Source organism: Lactuca virosa, chromosome 5, assembly GCF_052849685.1.
Source record: "Lactuca virosa cultivar CGN04683 chromosome 5, Lactuca_virosa_CGN04683_v6, whole genome shotgun sequence".
In the NCBI taxonomy this organism is placed as follows: Eukaryota; Viridiplantae; Streptophyta; class Magnoliopsida; order Asterales; family Asteraceae; genus Lactuca; species Lactuca virosa.
The window spans coordinates 462,338,483-462,351,080 of NC_136430.1; the positions used below are offsets into that span (position 1 = coordinate 462,338,483).

General features: G+C 37.3%; 2 protein-coding genes across 2 annotated transcripts; one reads left to right on the forward strand and one right to left on the reverse strand.

Moving 5' to 3' along the window:
- The first annotated feature begins 5,712 nt into the window (after positions 1-5,712).
- On the forward strand, positions 5,713-7,583 carry EMB1644 (Small nuclear ribonucleoprotein family protein). The gene is made up of 8 exons (XM_079050660.1): positions 5,713-5,881; positions 6,070-6,109; positions 6,215-6,256; positions 6,503-6,601; positions 6,666-6,743; positions 6,963-6,999; positions 7,084-7,212; positions 7,323-7,583. The coding sequence occupies exons 2-8, from the start codon at positions 6,107-6,109 to the stop codon at positions 7,340-7,342; spliced, it is 408 nt and encodes a 135-aa protein (XP_078906786.1). The 5' UTR covers positions 5,713-5,881; positions 6,070-6,106; the 3' UTR covers positions 7,343-7,583.
- Positions 7,584-9,630: 2,047 nt separating this feature from the next.
- Positions 9,631-11,038, reverse strand: LOC145114613 (Serine/Threonine-kinase). The gene is made up of 2 exons (XM_079050661.1): positions 10,822-11,038; positions 9,631-10,294 (listed from the first exon to the last, which is right to left on the reverse strand). The coding sequence occupies exons 1-2, from the start codon at positions 10,878-10,880 to the stop codon at positions 9,721-9,723; spliced, it is 633 nt and encodes a 210-aa protein (XP_078906787.1). The 5' UTR covers positions 10,881-11,038; the 3' UTR covers positions 9,631-9,720.
- Between the last annotated feature and the right edge of the window lie 1,560 nt (positions 11,039-12,598).

Sequence of the window (12,598 nt, forward strand, 5' to 3'; positions counted from 1 at the left end):
AAGGCCCAACTTAAGGCCCAATCAAGATTAGGGTTTTCACATAAAATGACGATTATGGTTAAGTGTTTCTTACTTAACCCATTAAGGACTTAATCCATTAAGTACATCAATCTACTAGGTCAACTTACAATGTGGTCGGGATTAATTCGTGATTCCAATCTAATGGTCCAAACTTGTGGGTCCCGACAATTCCAAATTAACATATACAAAATTAGGGTTTTCTAAACCCTAATTAGGGTTTCCAATCCAATCACACCCTAATTAGTCCATTTGTAAAGCTTTTAGGTTAATTAATTGGTAATTAAGTCGGGCACCACCCACTACCACCTCGGGTAGTGGTGGTCAATGGCAGCTCACGGCGTGGGCCACCACCTCACGGTGGTGGTGATAGATTCCTTAATTATTCCGGTCATAATACAATATTACAACAAAATATTCAAATGAACGCACACACACACACACAAATAACACATACACACACACCCAGCCACCCTTGTGGCGGCAGGGGGTGGTTGGAGGTGGCAGCCACTACCTCACGATGGTGGTGGTGGCTTTTCTCGTGAAATTCGTCCAAGCAACACCACACACGACATACACCAATAACAGAACACACACATACTCGCTTTGCCCGAACCAGGAACACAACCACCCACCTGGTGGCGTCCGACGACGGCAACAACAACACTGGCGGCAATAGCGGCGACTAACATCGGCAAAAGGAGTTGGGACGTAGTACCGATGAGACGACGACGAGACAAGAGGAGAGGAGGTGGGCGACTCCCACCGAAAACAGCAGCAACGACGTCCGTAGGTGGTTTCTTCCGTTAAACTATTTCCATAACGCTCCAAGGCGGTTCCCGTCTTCAACTGCGGTGGGTGCGGCGCCGGCGGTCATGAGCTGTGGTGTAGCGACGGGTAAGCAGCAACCACAACGTACACATCACTCTTCGTCGGCAGTGAGACGACGACGACGACTTCTTGGATCTCCAACTGGTGCAACTTCATTTGAACAGTCTCGGTGGTTTTTCCCCGGCTACACACGACGTCCGTCAGTGGCAATGACATTCCGATGGCGGAGAGGCAGATGGTATGGTGGCGGCGGCTGGAGGATGCGAGTAGTGAGGGTGGCGGCTGGTGTTTTGCATTAGGGTTAGGGTTAGTGGGAGGGTGACATGTTTATATACCCGGTCCCCATGAAACTCCACTCCATAATGAAAACATTGATCCCTCCTTCTCCCTTTTCCTGAGCCAGAACCAGAATCTGAATCCCCTTCTTGAGTGCTCAACACCATACGGAAATAACCTGCAAGGGATCCGAATATACCCAAGAATCCTCATCCCACCGGCTTCCTGGATTCTCCAAGATTCTTCCCGATTCGAGTATGGATCATGTGCTTTCAGTAGTACGAGCCCAATAATACCTTCCACACCTATCCATACTTTCCTCAAGAATCATTCCGAATCCTCCAAGTCGCCCTCTCAAACTGATACCCCGAATGCTTGCTAACAGCACAACCAAATCCACTAAAGCATTTCCTAGGCTTTCCTAGGTTCTCGACCTCACCTAGTCCTCAGATGCTGAAGGATTCCCAGTAATGTCAACTAGCTACCTCATGTATATAGCCACATGCAATAGAGATCAGATAATCCTTCGAGTAAAAGACTCAAATCCTAGAACGGTTGGACTCAAACAAGAGCTGCGCAATAGGGCCAAGTCCATCACTCCGAGATTATCCAGCCTGTGCCACATGTGACTTAGCATACTTACTTAGTAGCTAGCTCACATTGCTAAGAGTCCCACAAAGCACAAAGCAAGCAACATTCAGACAATGGAAAAATCTAACCAACATACTTCAATCAAACCATTCTATCCTCTTATCAGGAATCTATACTGGCATGAGATTCTAAGGCTCATACAATCAGACATAACCTAAACAGGCCATCCTATCACTGACTGATCAGTACTAGCATGCAGGTCTACAAGCACATACAATAGGCATATAAGGCATCCTTCCTAGATCCTCAGCCTTAATCTAGCATGCAGTTCACATATTCTCAATTCATATCAGAACATAACATAACATAACATAACATGTATGGGTATCTTAGGGAAAACTTACTTGAGCTCGACCGATTGCACGCATCACACACCTTGTTCTTTCCAAAGTTCTTTTTCTCTTTTCAAAATTCTTTTTATAAAAATGATTTTCTTTTGAAAATTTTCATACCAAGTACTCAATTTGAGTCCAGACACACCCGAGAGTGTGCCCGAATCCCTCAAACTAAGCCTCTGATACCAACTTGTAACATCCCAAAATTCAATACTACAAATTTTATTTTTAATTAAGTTATTATAAAACCAACAGTATAAGAAAACATCCATAATAACATCCCATGTCAAAACCAAAGTGTCAATAATCAAAACATGTTATCATAAAATAATATCAGAGTGTAATCTCAAAGATCTCATGTGCGGAAAACATAGTGTGATGCGCTGCGATCGAGCCGACTCCTTTCCTTTGAAAACGAAGTACCTGAAACCAAAACTGTAAACCGTACGCACGAAGCTTAGTGAGTTACTCCATCATACCACATACCATATAAACACATAATCCCTAGCATATCTGGGTGTCGGCCTCCCCTTCGGTATCTTTCAACCGGTAACTGCCTAGCATAACTAGGTGCTGGCCTCCCCGTCAGTATCTTTCAACCGATAACTGCCTAGCATGACTGGGTGCTGGCCTCCCCCTCAGTATCTTTCAACCGGTAACTGCCGAGTATATGTGGGAGCTGGCCTCCCCTTCAGTATCTTTCAACCGATAACTGCTGACCATAACTGGGTGCTGGCTTCCCCTTCGGTATCTTTCAACCGGTAACCGGGGACTATTTCACCCTTACCACTACCACATAATAACATAACATGAACATAGTGCTAGGCATGCATGGGTACTGTCTACCCCTTCGGTATCTTTCAACTGGTATCCGAGGACTATTTCATCCCTCCTACCACTAACACATAATATCATAGCATCCTAGCACATAAAGCATATCAGATAGTGGCATACCAGGAAATTATCACAAAGACAATCATCTCAATCATAATTCCCTACTGGTGGGCCGACATTAGTGCCTTAGACCCACCTCTACTGGAAGGTAACTCACCTCACACTGCTGAAGTCCCGCGGACAAAACTCAAGCTGATGAATGACAGATTCCCGAACTGTTAACATCAAAATAACACCCAATCAATAATTGGGTTCCAACACGTAACCATAAGTCCATGCTTGGGGTAAAAGACTACTTTACCCCTAACTTAGCTTTGTTCAAGCCCAATGCCCAATCCAAAGTCCCAAAAGTCAAATTATGAACCAAAGCCCAACATATGGCCCAATTTTTCAAATTGGGCCCAAACCTTTACATGGTCTTACCCTAAGGCACAACCATTTATTCTAGTCCAAACATTTGGTATTACAATGGTCCAACATCTCATAATCATCAAGGCCCAGTTACGGCCCATCTATGGCCCAATTTTCCAAATTAGGCCCCAAACCCCTCACATGGGTCTTACCCTAAAGCCCATTCAAATATTCTAGTCCATATGATTGTTCTTGGATGGCCCATCAATAGCCCAATCATTAAAGCACAATAAAAAGGCCCAACTTAAGGCCCAAGCAAGATTAGGGTTTTCACATAAAATGACGATTAGAGTTAAGTGTTTCTTACTTAACCAATTAAGGACTCAATCCATTAAGTCCATCAATCTACTAGGTAAACTTACAATGTGGTCGAGATTAATTCATGATTCCAATCCAATGGTCCAAACTTGCGGGTCCTGACAATTCCAAATTAACATATACAAAATTAGGGGTTTCCAAACCCTAATTAGGGTTTCCAATCCAATCACATCCCAATTAGTCCATTTGTTAAGCTTTTAGGTTAATTAACTGTTAATTAAGTCGGGCACCACCCACTACCACCTCGGGTAGTGGTGGTCAATGGCGGCTCACGGCGGCGGCCACCACCTCACGGTGGTGGTGACAGATTCCTTAATTATTCCGGTCACAATACAATATTACAACGAAATATTCAAATGAACGCACACACACACACAAATAACACATACATACACACCCGACCATCCTTATGGCGACATGCGGTGGTTGGAGGTGGCAGCCACCACCTCACGGTGGTGGTGGTGACTTTTCTCGTGAAATCCGGCCAAGCAAAACCACACACGACATACACCAATAGCAGATTACACACATGCTCGCTTTGCTCGAACCATGAATTATTGTTATTTGTATGCTAGTTGTCTGTGTGACTTTTGCTTTTGATGTATGTATCCGGGCAGGGCCCGATGCTAGGTGGGGCCTGATGAATGTATTGGGCGGGCCCATCACACGTTAGTGATAAATCTGTACCGGGCGGGGCCCGATGAAGGTCGGGGGGGGGGGATGAATACCGTGCGAGGCCCGATGCTAGGTGGCGCCCAATAGATGTATGTATGCATGATATGTGATATTTTGAGGAACTTACTAAGCTTTGTGCTTACAGTTTTATGGTTATGGTTTCAGGTACTTCTGGTTCGAAATGGAAAGACCTTGCTTGATCGCAGCACATCCACCAATGTTTCCATAACTATATGAATTTGGGATTTTACTATGATAACTGTTTTTATTCTGAAATACTTTTGAATGATTATAAAATGGATAATTGGTGTTTCTGGTTGAATTAAAAATGAAATTTCTACCTTATATATTTTGAGATGTTACATTTTCATAGGTAATAAATTACAAATTTGGTTACTTCCAACACCGGAAGAACCATTTCCAGAACGATTTTCCCCGGGAAATCGATTAGTACCACTTTCCATAACATTATTAACAACGAACAATTGTATTGTGTTAGAAGACATAGTAGTAAAAAAACTAAGAAAATATCTAACATCATTATCGTCAATAATCTGCATAACCATATTTGATCCAGGACATTGAAAATATATACGAATTTGATTAGTGCGTAACGTAGACTCGGAAACAACCAACGTAACTAACCCAACAAAGTTGATATCATTGCTTATATCTACACCAAAGCATGTGTAATCCGAAGCAAGATACTGCATACATCCGTCGATACGCTGTCATTGCCCTCCATTAGAAATTGGGATTCGAAAAAAACCCGTATACGTACTCATTCCGGAAGGTTTATGGAAAGTATCGAACACACAACTATATTAAACACACAAATGTATTGCATATTTGGAACAAAAACATACAAAACCCTAATTCTAGCTCTCCGGAATAACACTCCGGAATGTACAGCCGTTCCGGACTTCAGTCCGGAATATACTTTTTTAGTCCGGAGGTATGGAGTGTTAGATTCCAGACCAAATTTCCACTCATCGGCACCCACTCCGGAATAAGATCATAAATACTTCGGAATATCGTATTCCAGATCACAACTCCGGAACAAAACTACATTCTCCGGAATATGATATTCTAGATCATGTGGTCATTTTTCAAAAAAAAAATTGTTGGTCATTTTTATTAAAATGATTGTTTAATATGACCTCGAACAAACAATCAACTGAAAAAACAAATCATCATTAATTAAAACTTACAAAATACAACCTCCCAATATTCAAATACCGACAATTGTAAAAACTCTTAGAAAATTATTCAAATACCGACTTTTGTAAAAAAATACTGGAAATATGCCCTAAACCCTGTACCTCCCTTCAGAATTTGATTTGATCGGTGTAAGTGGGTTCCAGCACAGCTTTAAATACAAAAGACGTTTCCCTCTTCACTATTCTACCGGGCACGTTGCAAGAGGGCGAAGGAGAAATCTTGAGATCATTGCTGTGCTTTCCTTTTCTACTGTAAGTATCTGGTCTATTTTGTAACAATCGATTATCGGTTTCCTTAAACCCGCTAATCAGATCGAGAATTGATGAAATTACAATTTAGTAGATCTAGGGTTCAAGTGCTTCCGTACATGGTGTAGTATGTTGTATGTATAATTTAAGCCGTTGACTAAACGAGCATCGCTATTTTCTTGTTATTGCAGGTTTCTTTACTTTCTGTTTCGTTCCGAACCCTAGAAAATGGTACGTAGGGCAAAATTTGAATCGAATTTCGTTGCTTTTTAGTTTTATGGCATGGTTCTCTATATATGTGCATTCATTGATTCTTGTTGTTAATTTTTGTATCAGCTTCCTCTATCTCTACTAAAGACGGCACAAGGCCACCCTATGGTACGATCTTTTCCCTCATCTAGCGATATTCTTATGTTTTAATTATCGGTGTTATTTGGGTTTATTCTTTCCCGTTAATATGTCTTGCAAATATATGATTATGGTTTTCCATCTATGAGGGAAGTAGAGCTCAAAATCGTTTTAAATTATTTGTCCATCGTTAAAGAAGTATCATCATACATGCTGGAGCCTGGAGTTAGTTAGATGTTTGTTACCTTAAGCTTGATAGTTTGTGGATTATGATAGTTGGTAGAACTGAAAAACGGGGAGACATACAATGGACATTTGGTGAACTGCGACACTTGGATGAACATCCATCTGCGTGAAGTTATCTGTACCTCAAAGGTATGATGAGTTTGTTATTTTTAGAGTGTTGAGTTTTGGTAATGATTGTTTGTGTACTGTGTAGGACGGAGATAGGTTTTGGAGAATGCCTGAATGCTACATTCGTGGTAATACAATCAAGTATCTTAGAGTTCCAGATGAGGTAAGCTGTCTTTGTTTCTAACACATACATTATACATACTCATTCCTTTGGTAATTTAGAATGAGAAAAATTCCTTTTCCCAGTATTAGATGGGTTTTGAAGTATGTCTTATACTGTTTGTCCTGTCAAACAGACATCTCTGTCTTTGTTTTTATATGTACATGGTGATGATGATGATATTGACCGAATTTGGTGTGTTGTTGATTAACATAATAACAGGTTATTGATAAGGTTCAAGAAGACAAGAATCGTTCAGGTATAGTTGATTTGTGGTTTGGTTTGTTTGAGATGTGTATATATAGATATGTATGTAATATGGAATATGGATTGGGGTTTTCAGATAGGAGACCACCTGGAGTGGGGCGTGGGAGAGGAAGAGGAGGAGGTCATGGTCACGGCCCAGATGATGCAAGTGGTAGAGGAGGACGTGGCGGCAGGGGTGGTGGCAGGACTGGTGGGCCCGCCAGAGGTATGTACTTGTTTCTTTCTTTGTAATAATGACTATGATTGATTCTGATTCCATTCCTGCATTGGGAGTGTTTTTTCTTCTTCTGATGGCGACAATGATGATTTTGACAGGTGGAGGCCGTGGACGGTAGTAGCAAAGAGAGTATGTGTATTGGTGTTTTGCTGCTTTGGCCACTTTTAAAAGGCATACTATCTATTACATCATCTGCCCTTTATTTTTGTTTCTATCAACATCCTATAGATAGCACTTTGCAGCAGCATGGTCTCTTCTAGTTAAATTATGTTTAAATTTAGAAAACAAAATTGATTGCTACTTGTATCAGAAGAGGTTAACATGATGAATGTAGTAAGATAGATAAATTTTATCACAAAGTCTTTTACTACTTAATTTAAAATTTTATCACAAAGTCTTTTACTACTTAATTTTAAGCAGAATCGGTTAAGCACTAGGCTATCACCACCAACTTCATGGAATGCTTATGGTGGGATATTGGTTTGACTATTTATAGACCCACAACTTAGGTCTCACAAGAACATGCGAAACATGGCTAATCAATCACATATAACATTACAATTTTTTTTAAAGCTATGCTTGGTGGACTATTAGAAAGGTTAGTTATTGTTAACCGTGCTAATTGAAAATAAGCTAGTTGTTAAAAGAATATTTTGTTTGGTAAAACTAGTTGAAATATATAAAATGATACAAATGTGAAAAGATTTGAGTTGTATATATATTTTAATATTTAATAGAAGGTATATTTTAGAGAATTTTATAACAGCTTAGTAATGTTGAAACGTTAGTCCAGATCATAAATTAGGTTATAGACTGCTTTTTCATTTGTCAAATGTTGTAACCTAAACACTTCGAAAAATAGTTAGTTGTGGCGTGATAAAGTTGACGGATTAACTGAAAAATTAGTTGCTAGCTAATTAAAAAGATGGTAAAACTAGTTGAATAGATAAATTGAAAAGTTAGTTGTTAATTGATAAAGAAATGATAAAACTGATAATAAACTAGTTAAACTATGTAAAATGACATAAAAAAAAACTTGTAGAAGATTGAATGTTTTATATTAATAATAATGAGTATATTTGGTGGAATTTTTAAAAATTTCAATAATTTAGTCATAATTGTTTATAGAAAAACTAGTTTTTTTTTTTTTTTTTTTTTTTTTTTTTTTTTTTTTTTTTTTTTTTTTCTAAAGAGTTGTTTTTAGAAAAACTAATTTATAAGCTATATTTTGGTTTGTCAAATATAATATCCTAAAAAACTCGAAACTAAGCTACATGTAGTTGCGTTTCAAAGATAACATAAATTCAAAAGAAATACTTTAGCATATCTTCTACATAACTTAAAAAAATCCGAAACACAGATTGATCAACAAAAGCTCAAAAAACAAAAAAATAAAAATAAAATAAATAATATATATATATATATATATATATATATATATATATATATATATATATATATATATATATATATATATATATATATATATATATAAATTGGAGGCCTATTGACAGCATGGTGAGAACTTGGGAGTGGCAGTATTATCAAAACATTGTGTTTTTCCCCCAAAGCTAAGAAGTAAAATAAAAAATCACAAATACACAATGCAATTTCAATATCTGAAAATAAAGTATGATGTGTTACACCGTGATTTAAAGTGGTTCGGGCCCCTTGTTCTTTAATGGTACAAACAAAAACTTGATACACGTGAAGTTGTTCTTTCACATTCAGTCATTCACTCAAGTTGACAACCAAATATAAAAAAAGCAAATGGTTGTTGAAAAGCAATCATTTATAAATATGCAACCTTTAAGGTCGCTCAAATGATTCATAAACGAATGCGCGCAAAATATCCAAATATAGTCTTTGAATCATATTACAAAGCCCATCAAAATATACAATGTCAATTTGCTTATCTATTTATAATAATTTGAATGTCATAATCACTTAATATACGCTCGTATGTACACAATTGATTGATTTGTCAATTATCAAACCAACACCAAGTGGCTTGGTACTCTAAGAGAAGTTACCGAATCCTAGATGTTTAAATCTTGGTGTAAATTGTTGATAAGAAAACAAACATAATGTTTGAAAACTATTGTTTCATGATATGAGTTAATCTTAATTTATAATTTGAAATGTTGTGCAGTTGCATGACGTAATTTGATAAACAACTTCCATTTTTGGTGCATTTGAGTTGCATATATATATATATATATATATATATATATATATATATATATATATATATATATATATATATATATATATATTATCTGCTTGTTTTATTCGAGTTTAGATATGTTATGATGATGTTGAATACATTATAGATATATGTTTGTTACAGTTTGTGATCTCTGCTTTGAATCAACTTCTTTTTGGTGGGTCTGAAAGCAATTCAAGTTGCTAGCAAATGAACATTGCAAATTTGTCACAAACCAAAAGGCAAAACAAAGAAGGAAGCATAAAGAACATAATTTGCAGACTTTAAAGTTAAAAACCATCCTGTTCCTGTTCCTGTTCCTCTTCCTCTTCTGCCAAAACCATTCTACTTAAAGGGCTGGGACCAAGCATTCTCCTTCTTTTAACATTTCTCCTCCTTATGATTTCCATTTCATTTCGCCTCCTGACTTGCATCATCGCCTCTTCTTCCACCACAAATCTCCTCATCAACACATCGTCTGTCAAAGATTTTCCTCTAAATATCCTTCTTCCTTCTGTGCTCATTCTTGGCCGATCTTGTACTACACAATTTGGAAACGGTTTTGATCTTGGGTACGTGTTGCTTCTTCTAGGTGCCACTGCCACCTCAGCTTGGAAGACCTCCGTGTAGGAAGATATAGGCACACATAGGCAGACTCTCGTGAATGAAGTGGCAACTTTCAAAGAAGTCGACTTTCTAAGCTTTTGTCTGTTTGGGGTATTTTGATTATTATTGTTTCTTGTAGCCGTTGAAAGATTTTTCCTTAAAGTCGGGTTTGGGTTGGGCGGTTGAATCTTGGTTGATTTTGGATAGGTGACTTTCCAGAGACTCGCAATCTCCATTGCTCTTTGATACCAAGGCTTCCTGTTTGTTTGTTGCACCATTTGTGAATGAAATTAAAAGGAGATTCATTTCCATAGTATATATATATATATATATATATATATATATATATATATATATATATATATATATATATATATATATATATATATATATATATATTTTCACGACAGTGGGACTGTTTTTGAGTTTAATGGCTGGCTGATTGCTTACGCTTTAGAGTTGGAATAACAAAAATGGCTGTGTCAAAAGTTAAAATTCTTGAGAAAAGAAGAGCAATACAGCCCCGAATGGGACCGGGTGCTGGAGAAAAGTATTCTGTTGACCACGCCACATGTATGCAGAATTCAAATAATATGTGGAATGATTTTGAAATTCTTTTGCTAGTCACAGGTGATGCTTGATTTGAAACATTGTGATATCAAATTTGCATATGCGATACATGGAAGAGCATAAACCAGAATTCAACATAACATTCTTGCTGGAATGAAAGTTTTTTTTGTGTTTCCAGAAAATAAATTGGAGTTTGGTTTGAGGATGAAAGTTACCTGGTAGTTGCAGATTTGTTCTTGGGATCCTGCATGAACAGATGAGCAATGATGTGCATGAAGATGGTGGTGGAGAGGAGTGGAGAGGAGATATGAAGGAAGGGAGTTCATGTAGATGACAAATGATGAAGCTTTTTGGTTTTCTGATATGATGATGGAGATTGGTTGTCAAATGGACCTCTTTTCTTTATTGATATCTCATACCCCATATCCCCACCCCTTTTGCTTTCCCAGTGGCAGGCATGATTCCGACTGTGAGAGAGAGTTCAAAATTCAAAGCCAAAGTTGGATTTCTTGCTTTTCAGTGAAATTACATAAAACCCCCAACTAGCTTCTACCTTTTCCAATTTCTTGTATATTCATCGCATTCTTATATTACATTTTAGATCTGAATTAAATGACTTTTAGATCACAAACTTGACCTGGCATATTGGTATACGATCGACACGCCACGAACACCATATGCATTTTTTGTGTATGGGTTCTGCAAATCCGTGTTTCATGTCGACACAAATTTCAAATCTATGTTTCCTGTCCTGTCTTACATGGGTAAGACATAAATTTATCCGTATTAAACACCTATAAGACACAAATAGTTTAGTGAAATATGACATACTTTCTGATTTTAGTTTGTTATATATATATATATATATATATATATATATATATATATATATATATAGAGAGAGAGAGAGAGAGAGAGAGAAAATTGAATATACATTACAGCCCCACCTAAGCTTAGGTAGTAAACCTTATTAAACTATGTCGTTTTATTAGCTAAAGATCACAATTAGGGATTCATAATTAACATTTGATGTTGCAGATTCAATATTGAAGCAATAATTTTGATAGGGAAGCAAAAATGTTAATTATCTTTGACCTTCGTGATGGTGGAAAACAGTAATGTTCACTGACGTGAAGTAATAAACGATAATGGAGGAAAGAAAACATTGATGGTTAAACGATAATGGAGGAAAGAAATGCAATGAGGAATTGTATATTTACCGAGTGAAAACTGAACCGATTATATTTACTAAGATAAAACTGCATAATTTAGAGGTTTAGTACCTAAGATTAGGTGAGGCTATATATATATATATATATATATATATATATATATATATATATATATATATATATATATATAACTCGATACTTTCTGAAATATACCATTTGTGTTTTCGTGTAAACTGATAAAAATGTTTCATATTTGTGTCGTGTCACGTGTCACAAATGATTTACGTGTTATGTGCTTGTTTTATATCTAGACACATTTTATAATTTATGTCGTGCAAATTCGTGTCTGACACGAGTACATGACACAAATACACGAATTTGCCAGGTCTAACATGTAATTCCCGAACAAATTCTTAGCATGCTTTCTAGCATGCATATCTATCAAGTGCATGACTTGAGAACTTTGGGGCAATTCTTGGATCAAATGTGGATAAGTGTGAAAGGTAGTATGAGTTTGTACTACCGAAAGCACAAGATATGCTCTTGGATAAGGGATTATCACAAAGGTACAAAGAAGCTCGTAGATGGGTTAATAGTGTGGGATAACACAATTTATTGTTTGTAACATTTTTTTGGCTATATATGTAGTATGGTGATGAGGGAGTGAACGGTTTAGGTTCGGGCCTGAGTGGGCAATGTGGGTCAGGTGCAAGTGATACGAGCCTGCATGATGTAGTTGTTTCTGAGGTCTTGGGGGCTATGCTCCAGTTTATTCCAAAGGTGATCGGTAGGATCTAGGAGGAGTTGATACCCTTTATTG

Coding starts and splice junctions, on each gene's coding strand:
- LOC145114613 (XM_079050661.1), bottom strand. CDS start 10,880: ATGCACATCATTGCTCATCTGTTCATGCAGGATCCCAAGAACAAATCT. Junction 10,295..10,821: donor AACAAATCTGCAACTACCAG/GTAACTTTCATC, acceptor ACAAACAAACAG/GAAGCCTTGGTATCAAAGAG.
- EMB1644 (XM_079050660.1), top strand. Junction 6,257..6,502: donor CGGCACAAGGCCACCCTATG/GTACGATCTTTT, acceptor GGATTATGATAG/TTGGTAGAACTGAAAAACGG. Junction 7,213..7,322: donor GACTGGTGGGCCCGCCAGAG/GTATGTACTTGT, acceptor TGATTTTGACAG/GTGGAGGCCGTGGACGGTAG.